The sequence below is a fragment of the Akebia trifoliata genome, chromosome 12 (genome assembly GCF_017979445.1).
Source record: "Akebia trifoliata isolate Shusen 1 chromosome 12, ASM1797944v1, whole genome shotgun sequence".
Classification (NCBI taxonomy): Eukaryota; Viridiplantae; Streptophyta; class Magnoliopsida; order Ranunculales; family Lardizabalaceae; genus Akebia; species Akebia trifoliata.
The window spans coordinates 29,091,792-29,104,503 of record NC_141386.1 but is presented as its reverse complement, the minus strand read 5'-3'; the positions used below and the strand labels follow the sequence as shown (position 1 = coordinate 29,104,503).

The 12,712-nt window shown below is 40.9% G+C and overlaps 1 protein-coding gene across 1 annotated transcript in view; it reads left to right on the top strand.

Annotated features, from left to right (window-relative positions):
- Positions 1–12,712, top strand: part of VAD1 (GRAM domain family protein) — a 45,073-nt gene that overhangs the window by 24,007 nt on the left and 8,354 nt on the right. Inside the window, exon 13 of the mRNA XM_086417872.1 lies at positions 3,232–3,298. Coding sequence (XP_086273998.1) covers positions 3,232–3,298 — 67 coding nt within the window. The remainder of the gene's footprint in view (positions 1–3,231; positions 3,299–12,712) is intronic.

The following is a 12,712-nucleotide window of genomic DNA, read 5'->3' as shown; positions in this document are numbered from 1 at the left end:
TTGCCACGACTATGACTCCCTAATACCGGGGTCCGAGAGTTGGAGAAACTCGAGTTGATTGCTAAAGCCATCTGATCTGTAGCTGGAGCAGAGAGAATACCAGGTGCCTGAGAGGGGATAACACAACAACAACGCTTATCACTGTCAATGGTCGCAAATGTCTCAAACAGAGAAGGCAAATGATTGGTGTTAAGAATTTGGGTCCGAAGTGCCTCAAACTTTGGACGTAAACCCATGAGAAACTGATATATCTGGTGCCGAGAAATTCTCTTTAACCACATACCCAACTGCTTCTATAGATAACTCAGTCATAGACTCATAATGAGAGAACTCCTCCTACCGAGACTGAAGAAAACCAAAGTAATCAGCTACACTCTGAGTCCCTTGGGTAGTCTGGGCTATGTCTCTATAAAGCTCATAAATCCTTGAGTTATTCCTGGCATGCGCATAAGTCTGAGTGAGTGCTAACCACAATGATGAAATAGACTCATGATATATAAACATAGTGTAGATGCGCTGCTTCATGGAATTGAAAAGCCATCCAAGAATGATGTAGTTATCGATTTCCCATTGTTCAATTTTGGGGTCAGTGAGGGGTGGCTTAGTGATGGTGCCCAAAAACCATCCAAATTTCCCTCTACTACCCAAATAAAGCTTAATAGATTGAGACCAGGACTGAAAATTTCGACCATCTAATAGAGCATTAGTAATACGTTGGGTAGAGGAGTTTGCCCCAAGATTAGTGTTGATGTCTTTGCTTTCTTGGTGTGAAGTCATGCTTACGAGAACAGACAAGAAATGAGTAGATTTGGCTTGAAGGGAGATCTATGCCAGAAGGCTAGAAACAAACAAACTCGTTGTTGTCGAGAGAATGAGAGGGCTGCACTGTGGCACAACTCAAGGAACCTCAAAAAACTCACTGTGTGGTGGCTGTCGCAGGGTTGAACACAACTTAGAATCTCACTGTAGCTGCTGCCGCAGAGTTTAACACATGTGGTAGCTGTCGCAGGGTTGAACACCACTCAAAGAGCTTTACTGTAGACTCTGCCGCAGGGTTTACACAGCCCAGAAACAGCACAACAAAGAATAAAAAGAATAAACATGAAGGGCAGATACCAAACACAGCCCAGAAACAGCACAGCTGCTGTCGCAAGGTCTAGAACAGCCCAGAAATAGGACAGCTGCTGTTGCAGGGTTGACCACCACTCAAAGGGCTTTACTGTAGTCTCTGCCGCAGGGTTTACGCAACCCAGAAATAGCACAGCTGCTGTCGCAAGGTCTATAACAACCCAGAAATAGGACAGCTGCTATCGTTGGTCCTCCATTCAGCCCTAGCTGCTGTCGCAGGGCCTAAAAAGGTAACCCTAGTTGCTGTTGAAACACCAAATAGCAACTTATATCTCGGAGAGAAGAAAAGAAAAGAAAAGAGGAGAGGACGATGGAGCCTCTAGAGGCTCTGATACCAAGAAGAATTGTAGAAGGTAATTCTCAAGTCTCAATCTGAGAGCTTGACAGAATTTATAATAATAAAAGAGTTAAAAGACTAAAAGCCCTTACAAGAAATAAAAGAATAAAAAACAATTACAACAATTACACTAGATTATTCCAATACTCTCCACCTATCTTTGAAAATTCTCTTTCCAATCTTTCACATGCTCCAACAAAAGACACAAGGAAGAACCTTCTACTGCATCTACCCTCAACCCAAATGGAGACTTGGCCAACATTAAAAAAAAAAACCACTCAATAAAAAGTGAAATAAAGAGCATACTTGCCCTTTGCACTTTTGTGATCCATGAAAAAGATGGGCTACATTATCTTGATGTTCTGAGTGTATGTTGCATCTTTTTGGAATAAAAGATATGATGAGCTCATCCCAAGCCAAGCTGTTCATTTGAAGGCTTCCACCTAAATCTAGGCATTGGTGAAGCCTCACCATACACACTTCAATAAAGGCAAATGGACTGAAAAATGTCCTCTATAATACATGAGCAAATAATGCCAGTATATCTCTATCATTTCCTCAAGCCACTTCAAATGTGTAATGCATTCAACAATATCCATTTCTAAGAGAGTTTTTTTCTTCAAGAAAGTGAGCACCTCATTGTCTTGCTATTCTTGGTCGCAAAGTAAGTATTAATTCGAAGGTGCTATTCTTGCTCTCTAATAGCTATTAGTCGGAAGGTTTTGAAGTGGAATTGATAGAGCCTAAGACAAAAATCACAATACTTTCCAATCCTACATCATCATCTTTCTTAAATCTTACCCCTTTAAATGCTTTCTACTTTGTAATAGACTTTATAAAAATTCAAAGATTACTTCATAATTCCTTTCCAAATGCCTATCCTATAAGAAGATGCCAGTCATGCCACTTTTATGATATCCCATCCTTGGATTATCTCCATAGTTATTCTATTTCATCCTAGACATGAACCTTAATTGTTTAATATGGCTGAAGGCATCCTTTTGTTACTTTTGAATCTTAAGATGAAGATTTATGATTGTTCTCGTCTCCTTCCCAAAGTATTAACCTTCTGTTTCACTGTCTATTTCAGTAGCCTATGTGGAAATGACTACAATTTTATGGAAATTAATACAATTTTATGGAAATGTTGTGGAAGTGATGGGAATGTTGAGGAAATTCATTGAAACTACAGGGAATGATAATAAAAAAAAAACTCTCATAAGTAACTTTAATAAACCTGAAGGCAATAGAAATGTTATTGGCTGACTAGTATTGGATTGTAAATTTTCTTTATAAGAGGACTGTACTCATAAGTCATTAAACTATAATAAACAACCATAAGGCAATAGAAATTTTATTGGCTGACCTTTATTGGATTGTAAATTTTCGTTATAAGAGGTTTGTATCGGTGCTTAATAGCCAACATATGGTAGCATTTTTGGTTATCTGGATTGTTTCCACTAATAGAATGAGTGGCATAGATTACATTGATGCGTGTCTGATGCTGTTCCTGGAACAATGCTTCCTCAACTGGCTTATAGTGTCCTTTATAGATGTGCAAGAGATTTTTCTTAATGATTGCCAGGCTGGACTGCTTGCATTGAAATCACCAATGAAAATTTCTATACTTGCACCACTTTATATATTACGTGAATGGTTTATGCCATGATGCTAATCCGAAAACATGGTACCACAATTTTATAAGTTTCTTGTGAAATATCTAATGGTTAGTTTTTTTAACATTTTGAATTTTTATTGTCTACCAGCCATTTGGTTATTGAGACGTCACAGGAAATTACTGATGTACCTTATGGGGATTATTTCCGTGTTGAGGTATCACTTCTAAGGCTAATTAATCTGATAACGTGGCACACATACAATAATTGTCTGTATTTGAGGATATGGTGTAGATGATGATGAATCTTTTTGCTGTCCTAACTGTTATAAAACATATTATTTATGTTATTGCTGGATAAACTGTTTTGAAGAAGTATTATCGATGGTATGTTAATTGTGGGGTTTCTGTGACTTTTCCTTCTTGCATAGCTATGTTCCATGTTACTCTGATGCTTTGAAATGGTAACCATGTTGGATACTTCAGTTTTAAGTAATATTTCAGACGCTAAGGCATGAGACAAGTCACTCGACTGGCTAGCACCTCGAGGCATAAGGTGTAAACCTGACATATATAGAGTTTTTGAATAAATAACATAACATTATAAATAATTAATAGAAAATTGGGTTACCATCACATATTTCTAAATCTCAAATTTCAAATCGACATGATCGAATTCAATTTTTTAGTCCCTACATGAATAGTAATGTAAAATATTACTATTTTATATTTCAATAAGAAAATTATTTCATATATGAATAATTAAAAGTTTGTCAGTAAATAACTATTTTAAATTTGAAGAAATTTAGGGGAAGAAAAAAAATTCTACTTATCTTGAACAAATAGCATATTACAAAATAAATAGAAAGCTCTGCCTAGAAAGTCTCAACAACCTAACACGTTAGAGCAACAAAATCTGAACCAACATAACAACCTATCCCTAACTATCCAATCACTAACTTAACCAACATAACAACCTATCCCTAACTATCCAATCACTAACTTAACCAACATAACAACCTATCCCTAACTATCCAATCACTAACTTAACCAACATAACAACCTATCCCTAAATATCTGATCACTAACTTCAGATTTTATTATCATAACAAACAAAACAGAAAGGCTTATTTTTTAGCATTCCTCCTCAAGTTGGAGCATAGATGTCTATCATGCCCAACTTACTGATTAGATGCTCAAAATTAGGTCGAGGGAGTCCTTTTGTCAAAATATCAGCAATTTGCTGAGTTGTAGGAACAAATGACAAACAAATGATGCCAGCTTCAAGCTTATCTTTTATGAAGTGTCGGTCAATCTTCACGTGCTTAGTTCGATCATGCTAAACAGGATTATGGGCAATGCTAATTGCAGCCTTATTATTACAATACAGTTTCATTGGATACTCTGTCTCCTTCTATAGTTCCTCTAGGACTCGCTTTAACCACAATAGTTCACATATTCCATGTGCCATTGCTCTAAACTCAGCTTCAACACTACTTCAAGCTACTACATTCTACATTTTGCTTCCAAGTCACTAAATTTTCTTATAGGAACGTGCAGTATCTAGAAGTTGATCTTTTATCTATGACAAATCCAGCCCAATCCGCATCTGTAAAAACTTCTATATTCCTTTGTTCACTTTTACCAAAGAAAAGTCCTTTCCCAGGTGTATTTTTCAAGTACCTGAGAATTCTGTAGACTACTTCAAAATGTTCCTCATAAGGGGCATGCATAAACTGACTTACCACACTAACTGTAAAAGCAATGTCAGGACATGTATGAGTTAAGTAAATCAGTTTACCTACCAATTTTTGGTATTGAGAGTATCCACTGGAGTTCCTTCACCATTTTCCCACAGTTTTACGTTTGGATTCATAGGTATGTCAGCAGGTCGGCAGCCACTTATCCCTGTCTTTTCCAAAAGGTCTAAAATGTACTTCCGTTGTGACACAACAATCTCCCTTTTTGAATGAGCCACCTCCATACCGAAGAAGTATCTTAGTGAGCCCAAGTCTTTTATTTCAAATTCTGATACCAAGCAAGTCTTCAATTTGTTCATCTTTGTCAAGTCATCTCCTATAAGAATGATATCATCGATGTACACTATCAATACTGCTATCTTTCCTTCGGTTGAAAATTTCATGAACATGGTATGATCAATTTGACCCTGTGAGTATCTTTGCTTCTTTACAGAACGAGTGAACTTCTCAAACCAGGCTCTTGGAGACTGTTTGAGCCAGTATAAGGACTTCTTCAATCTGCACACTTTTGAACCAAATTTGTCTTCAAAACCCGGAGGAGAATCCATATATACCTCTTCTTCTAAGTCGCCGTTGAGAAAATCATTTTTAACGTCCAGTTATTGTAACAACCAAACTAGATTTGCAGCAATTGAAAGAAGTACTCTTACTGTATTCAACTTTGCCACAGTTGCAAAAGTTTCAGAGTAGTCTATGCCATAGGTTTGAGTGAAACCTTTGGCAACAAGTCGAGCTTTGTATCTCTGTAGCGAGCCATCAGAGTTGTAATTGATTGTAAACACCCATTTACATCCAACAGTTGTCTTCCCCTTTGGTAAAGTTATTACATACTAGGTCTTGTTCTTCTCAAGTGCACTCATCTCTTCAAAAACAACTTTCTTCCATTCAGGAACAATTAGAGCATCTTGTACATTTTTGGGAATTTCTACTCAAAATTTGACAAAGGATGTTTAGTACAGGATCTACTATCTTTCCTATTGGCAATTGGAACATTAAGATCATGATATGACATAGAAGGATCGGATTTGGAGGTATTTTTACCTGACTTACAAGTCTTCAGATGATCTATCCTTAGGTTTGAGTCCTGGCCTTGTGGGAAAGTTGAGTCATCCTTTTTTCGCATCCAGTCTTCCTTGAGTAAACCATCACCTCTTTACCTATATTCTTATCAGTGTTTATTTCTCTAGTGTTTTGATCATTTTTTGGCATATTAGTAGATTATCCCTTACTTTCAGATCTTGAAATACCTAGATCCATACTCGGTTGTACTAGACTTGGTTGTGGCTGCCTAGTATTTTCTAGACTTGGAATATCACCCTCTAAGGCTGCCCGTGGGTCATTAGAGGTCTGCACCATCTTTTCTCCATCACTTGTGCCTTGATCCTAACCTACATTCTCTTGACCATCCATGCCTAGCCTAATTCCTTATCTTCTAACACCTCTACACTGTCCTTGCCTAATTGCTCACCGTCTAGCATCTCCAAAAAACTCATGGGATTTGACTCTTCACATGGTTTCTCCTCCTGAAAATGAGCATTATGAAAAAAGGATTTTGTTTAAAAAAAGGTCACATCCATGGTAACATGCATTTTTTTTTAAAAAATGGTTCAAAGCACTTGTATCCCTTTTGTGTAGGAGAATACCTAATAAAGACACACTTTCTAGCTCTTGGATCAAAATTTTCACGGTTATGCTTATGAATGTGGACAAATGTAGTGCAACCGAAAACTTTCAAAGGTAAATTAAAGGAAATCCGTGATGTGGGAAATAATTTTTTGAAAATGTTAAATGGAGTTCAAAATTTTATAACTCTTGTGGGCATCCTATTAATTAAGTTGCTGTCAAAATTGCCTCTCCCCACATTTAGGGGCCTTGGTTGAAAACAGTAAAGATCTAACAACCTCTAAAAGATGTTTGTTTTTTATTTCAGCCACTCTGTTATGTTGTGGCGTATCATTGTAGGAGCTTTGATGCACAATACCATTTTCAAGAAAATATTTCCCTAGGACCAGACTAAAAAATTCTCTCCCATTATCACTTCTGAAAACGTTAATTTTTCCCTGAAATTGTGTTTGAATCATCTTGTGAAAATCTTTGAAAACCTGTCCTACTTCCAATTTGTCCTTTAACAAATATACCCAACAAATTCTTGTGTGATCCTCAATGAATGTAACAAACCATCTCTTTCCAGAAATTGTACTAACCCTAGACGGCCCCCGAATGTCAATGGGTTTGTAGGGTTGTAATGGAAATGATACACAATGATGTTTTGATAATTCACAAATTTCACATTGAAAGAAAGATGGATTTTTATTCTTAAACAGACTTGGAAACAAGTATTTCAAATATTGAAAATTAGGATGACCTAATCTAAAATGCCATAGCATAATTTTATTGTCAAGAGAAATAGACATTGATTCAAAACAAGTATGTTGATATTGGTTTCTCAATTTTGTCCCATCTTCGAAGAAATAAAGTCCTCTACTTTGCCTTTCATTGCCAATCCTTGATTTCAAATCCAGAAATTCACAATCAGATGGAAGAAAGTAAGCATGACAATTTTGATCTTGTGTTATTTTACTGACAGACAAAAGATTGCATGATAAGTTAGGAACATGAAGAACATTGTGAAGGGTTAGTGAGGGAGAAATGACTATCGACCCTTTTCTTACTATATTCGAAAGAAATCTATCAACTATTTTGATTTTTTGAATCCCTACACAAGGACTATAGAACGAAAACAATTTTGATAAACCTGTCATGTGATTTGTTGCACTAGAATCTATGATCCATGGGCAGCCGGAATGGATACTAGCAAGTGCAGTGGAATAAGAATTATCTTTTTGAGCCAATGAACAAGAAGGGAACTTTTTTTGGGATTGGAGAAGTTGACATGGTTGCTATATTTATTCCTCGGTAAAAGGAAGTGCTTCTGAAGAGATTTTTGACCTTTGATCATCATTGTTGACTTGAAACGCGCGTCCTTCATTGCTGGATTTTTTCTTCCAATTCTGTGGCTAGCTGTGTATCTTTTAGCAAGTTTCCCTCGTGTGCCAGGGTGTAACGGCCAAATCATCTGTCACCTAGAGTTAGGTGTAAGCTCGCCCCGGAGCTACCCGGGAGCACCCATGTAATATCATGTAAGGCTCGTTATGAAGCCATGTCAGCCCCCGTACCAGGGCATATCTGTTAGCTTAGGGTACGTGTCAGCCCCGTGCCAGGGCACACTTGTTAGCTTAGTGGCATTTTCGTAATAAGGGAGTATGACCGGCCTCTACTTTTGATGTTTCCTTCTGGAAATCTAGTAAAGACTTAGCATACACTTTGTAGGAAGGGTGTCAGTGCTGTCCCAATCCCCGGCCTACACCCACGTTGTTGAAGCCCTTGAAGCCCAGCTCCGTGGAGGTCCCGCGTGTCATAGGATCATCAATTGCTTGTAACGCATCTATTTGCTTTTATACCGCGTTACACCGTGTAATCAATATTATATCAACAAAGTTGCCTTCGGGCTTTATCTCGTGTTGCCTCGTTTACTTGTTTGCTAGCTACGTGTGTGTGGTGTACGATCATTTTACAGGCTTGCAAGTGGATTTGACCCCCTTGCGCCGCACGACCCCGCTTCGAAAGAATAGGGCCGTGACAGTTGGTATCAGAGCAGCAGTTGTTTGAGCACGGTTGGTATTCCCCCTAGCTATTCCCCGGAGATCCCATTTAGTTCACGCGAACAATGGTAAGAGGAACTACTAGTACCGCGGATCAACCCGCTCCAAACACACCACCACCACGTACAAACAAGGAACGCATCGAGGTATTGGAGGAAAGGATAGGTATGCTATCCGGTATTGTTGATGGTATTGCGCATTTAGATGATCGCCAGAGCACGCTGGAGGAAGGATCCGAGACATTCAGAGCTAGAGTAACAGCCCTCGAGGAAGATACCCGAGACAGTCTAGCCGTCTTACAGGAACAGGTTACAGAGCTCACTACAAAAGTAGGTCTCCTAGTTCGCGCCGTCGGTAACGAACGGCCTACCAATGGTGAAGCTTCTCCCTCGCGCTTGCGAGTACCCGAGCCACGTACCTTCAATGGTGTTCGCGATGCGAAAGAGCTCGAGAATTTCCTGTTCGACATGGAGCAGTACTTCCGTGCAGCTCGTCCGGATTCCGAAGAGGTAAAAGTAACAACTGCTTCTATGTATCTTGCAGGTGACGCCAAGCTATGGTGGCGGACAAAGTACACCGAGATGGAAAGTGGCCAATGTTCCATCGATACATGGGAGGACCTCAAGAAAGAATTGAAGCACCAGTTCTTACCAGAGAACGTGGAGTTCATTGCCCGCAGAAAGTTGAGGCAACTCCAACATACAGGTACAGTTCACGAGTACGTCAAGCAGTTTTCCGCCTTGATGCTTGATATCCGTGATATGTCAGAGAAAGACAAGCTGTTCTCATTCCAAGAAGGACTCAAGCCTTGGGTTCAGACAGAACTCCAACGGCAACGTGTGGAAGATCTCGCGTCTGCAATTGCAGCAGCCGAGCGGTTGACTGATTATACTCCCGTGGGAGGGAGCCAACAGTATGTACATCCTCAATCGAAGGGTTACTACCAGCAACCTGAGTACACAAAGAAGTCTTCGAATGGCAAGAATGGAAGGCATAGAAAGAGTTCCAGTCCGGGATCATCAAGGAACTCCTCTCCTTCACAGAGCAGAAGTACCTCGCCAGTCAAGCGTCGTCACAAGCATGGATGTGTTTTGTGTGGTGGGCCTCACAAGACAGTCAAGTGCCCACAGCGAGCCAAACTGACTGCACTATTAGCTTCCCAGAGTGACCCTAGTCACGAGAGTACGAGTGGGCGAGATCATGAAGATTCTCCTCACATGGGAGCCTTGCATCTTTTGAATGCAATGAAACAGACATCTGAGACTCAGAATAGCCAGAAACGGAAGGGTCTAATGTATGTCGATATTGAAGTTGGTGGGAAGACCACCCAGGCAATGGTTGATACAGGAGCTACTCACAGCTTTATTACCCCTGCAGAGGCGAAGCGTCTCAATATCCGGCTCGATAAGGGTTCAAGCCGTATGAAAGCTGTAAACTCCCAAGCCACTCCTATCCAAGGTTCGGCCAAGTCAGTGTCCGTCAAGATAGGTACATGGAAGGGTAAGCTTGATTTACTCGCAGTTCCGCTCGATGAGTTCAGAGTTGTCATTGGGATGGATTTCATGCGACAGAACAGGGTTGTACCAATGCCATTTGCCAACACCTTGGGCATGCTGGGTGATTGTCCAAGCTTTGTTCCCGTCTCCACAGGCAAGGAAGAGGGAAATTTGATTTCAGCCATTCAGGTGAAGAAAGGGTTGAAGAAAGGTAAGCAACCGTACCTTGCTTCCTTGAGAGTTGAAGCCGAAGAAAAGGACCATAGTTCAACTCCCACACAAGCCACACAGGTTTTAGCAGAAGTTGATGATGAGATAGCGAATTTGCTTCCGAAGACACTACAGCCACGTAGGTCGAATGATCATCAGAATGAATTGCTACCTGTTGCCACACCTCTTATAGAGAGGCCTTACAGGATGAATCATCCAAGACTAGCTGAGTTGAGCAAGCAGCAGTATGGGTCTTCAAGACGTTGTATCGATTATCGAGCAGTGAAGAAGATCACCATCAAGAACAAGTATCCTATCCAGCAGAGTGCCGACTTGTTTGATAAGCTTGGAACAGCCAAGTATTTTTCAGAGTTAGGTCAGAGATCAGGTTATTGTAAGATTCAAGTTGCAGAAGAAGCCCCTCAGCCACTTAGTCAGAGTGTCAGCAAGAATTGTGATGTACCTCAGAGTGTTGTCAGCGTCAGAGATTCAAGAGTCACAGGGAAGTTATGGAACGGACCATGCAGACTACTTAGATTCCAGCTTGATTTTCCGAGCAGTGTACACCATCAATCAGCTTGGCCAACGGAGAGATTCAGTTCTGCGTTGGAGTATTTTAGGCATCTTGCCAATGTCGATCATCCGAATTGGACGAATTTGTTCAATTCCACCACTCAGAAGAACTCTTCCTCCAACAAGAGTACTTTTGAACTTATATCAGGCCAACAGTGTTTAACTTCTCACACTATTGTTTCAGGCTACAGGAGACACAGTCCAAGGACGTACAGGTTTGCTAAACTCTGGTTACCGTACAGGTTACCCAGCATCTACTCTGTCATCCATGCAAGAAGTCTCAAGCCATACCAAGCAGATCAAGGAGATCCCGCGCGCAGCATTCCAACACGTACCACTTCTCATTCAGCCTTTCAGCAAGAGCGTGTTGTCGACAAAGTTCTCGAAGACGTCATTTCAGCAGCAGTTCCATCCAGCAACAGCAGCAGCAGCACGTGGAGTACTTCGTCACACCGGACATGCCAGAATTTGAAGCTACACAGGAGAGTGCAGAGAACCTACAACCTTTCAAACAGCAGATTGAAGAGTTTGCCAGGTCAATGCGACGAGGACGTCTGCAGAATAGGTGGGGGAGACTGTAACGGCCAAATCATCTGTCACCTAGAGTTAGGTGTAAGCTCGCCCCGGAGCTACCCGGGAGCACCCATGTAATATCATGTAAGGCTCGTTATGAAGCCATGTCAGCCCCCGTACCAGGGCATATCTGTTAGCTTAGGGTACGTGTCAGCCCCGTGCCAGGGCACACTTGTTAGCTTAGTGGCATTTTCGTAATAAGGGAGTATGACCGGCCTCTACTTTTGATGTTTCCTTCTGGAAATCTAGTAAAGACTTAGCATACACTTTGTAGGAAGGGTGTCAGTGCTGTCCCAATCCCCGGCCTACACCCACGTTGTTGAAGCCCTTGAAGCCCAGCTCCGTGGAGGTCCCGCGTGTCATAGGATCATCAATTGCTTGTAACGCATCTATTTGCTTTTATACCGCGTTACACCGTGTAATCAATATTATATCAACAAAGTTGCCTTCGGGCTTTATCTCGTGTTGCCTCGTTTACTTGTTTGCTAGCTACGTGTGTGTGGTGTACGATCATTTTACAGGCTTGCAAGTGGATTTGACCCCCTTGCGCCGCATGACCCCGCTTCGAAAGAATAGGGCCGTGACACAGGGCCACTTGCAATGATCACACCACGGTTTTTCTGACCCACTATTATTCCTCTTATCACCATCATGTTCAAAGCCTTTAGAGGCCAGGGTAGAACGTTCAAGTTCGGCTGTGACCTTTGGATCAACATCCCTAAGCATCACCTTTCGTCGAGTTTCTTGTCGCTTAACTTCTGAGAACACTTCTCGGATATTTGGCAAAGGTTTTCTCCCAAGAATCCGCCCCCTGACTTCGTCCAATTCCTTGTTGAGCCCAGCAAGAAAAACATATACACTCTCATTCTCCTTTCTCTTCATGTGTCTTGCATTATCATTAGGGCATTCCCAATGGTCATCATAGCACAAGTCCAATTCTTGCCAAAGCATAATCATCCCGTTGTAATACGCTGTCACATCTCGATCTCCTTGCTTTGAATGCCACAACTTGGTCTTCAATTCAAAAATCTGAGACAAATTTTCCAAATCCGAGTATGTTTCTCAGATCGCATCCCAGACATCTTTGGCTGTTGGGAGGAACATAAATGGCTTTCCAAGAGTAGACTCCATAGAGTTGATTAACCAGGCCATAATCATGGAGTTTTCGGACCTCCATGTCTTGAATTTGGGGTCTTGTTCTACTAATTTTGTCAGTTCACCAGTGAGATAGTCAAGTTTGCCTTTGCTATCAATCACCAATTTCAGCGATTGAGCCCACTCTAAATAATTCTTGCCATTGAATCTGTGAACAATTATCTGAAGGGAGTTTGAATTTTCACAATTGTTGAATGAGACAA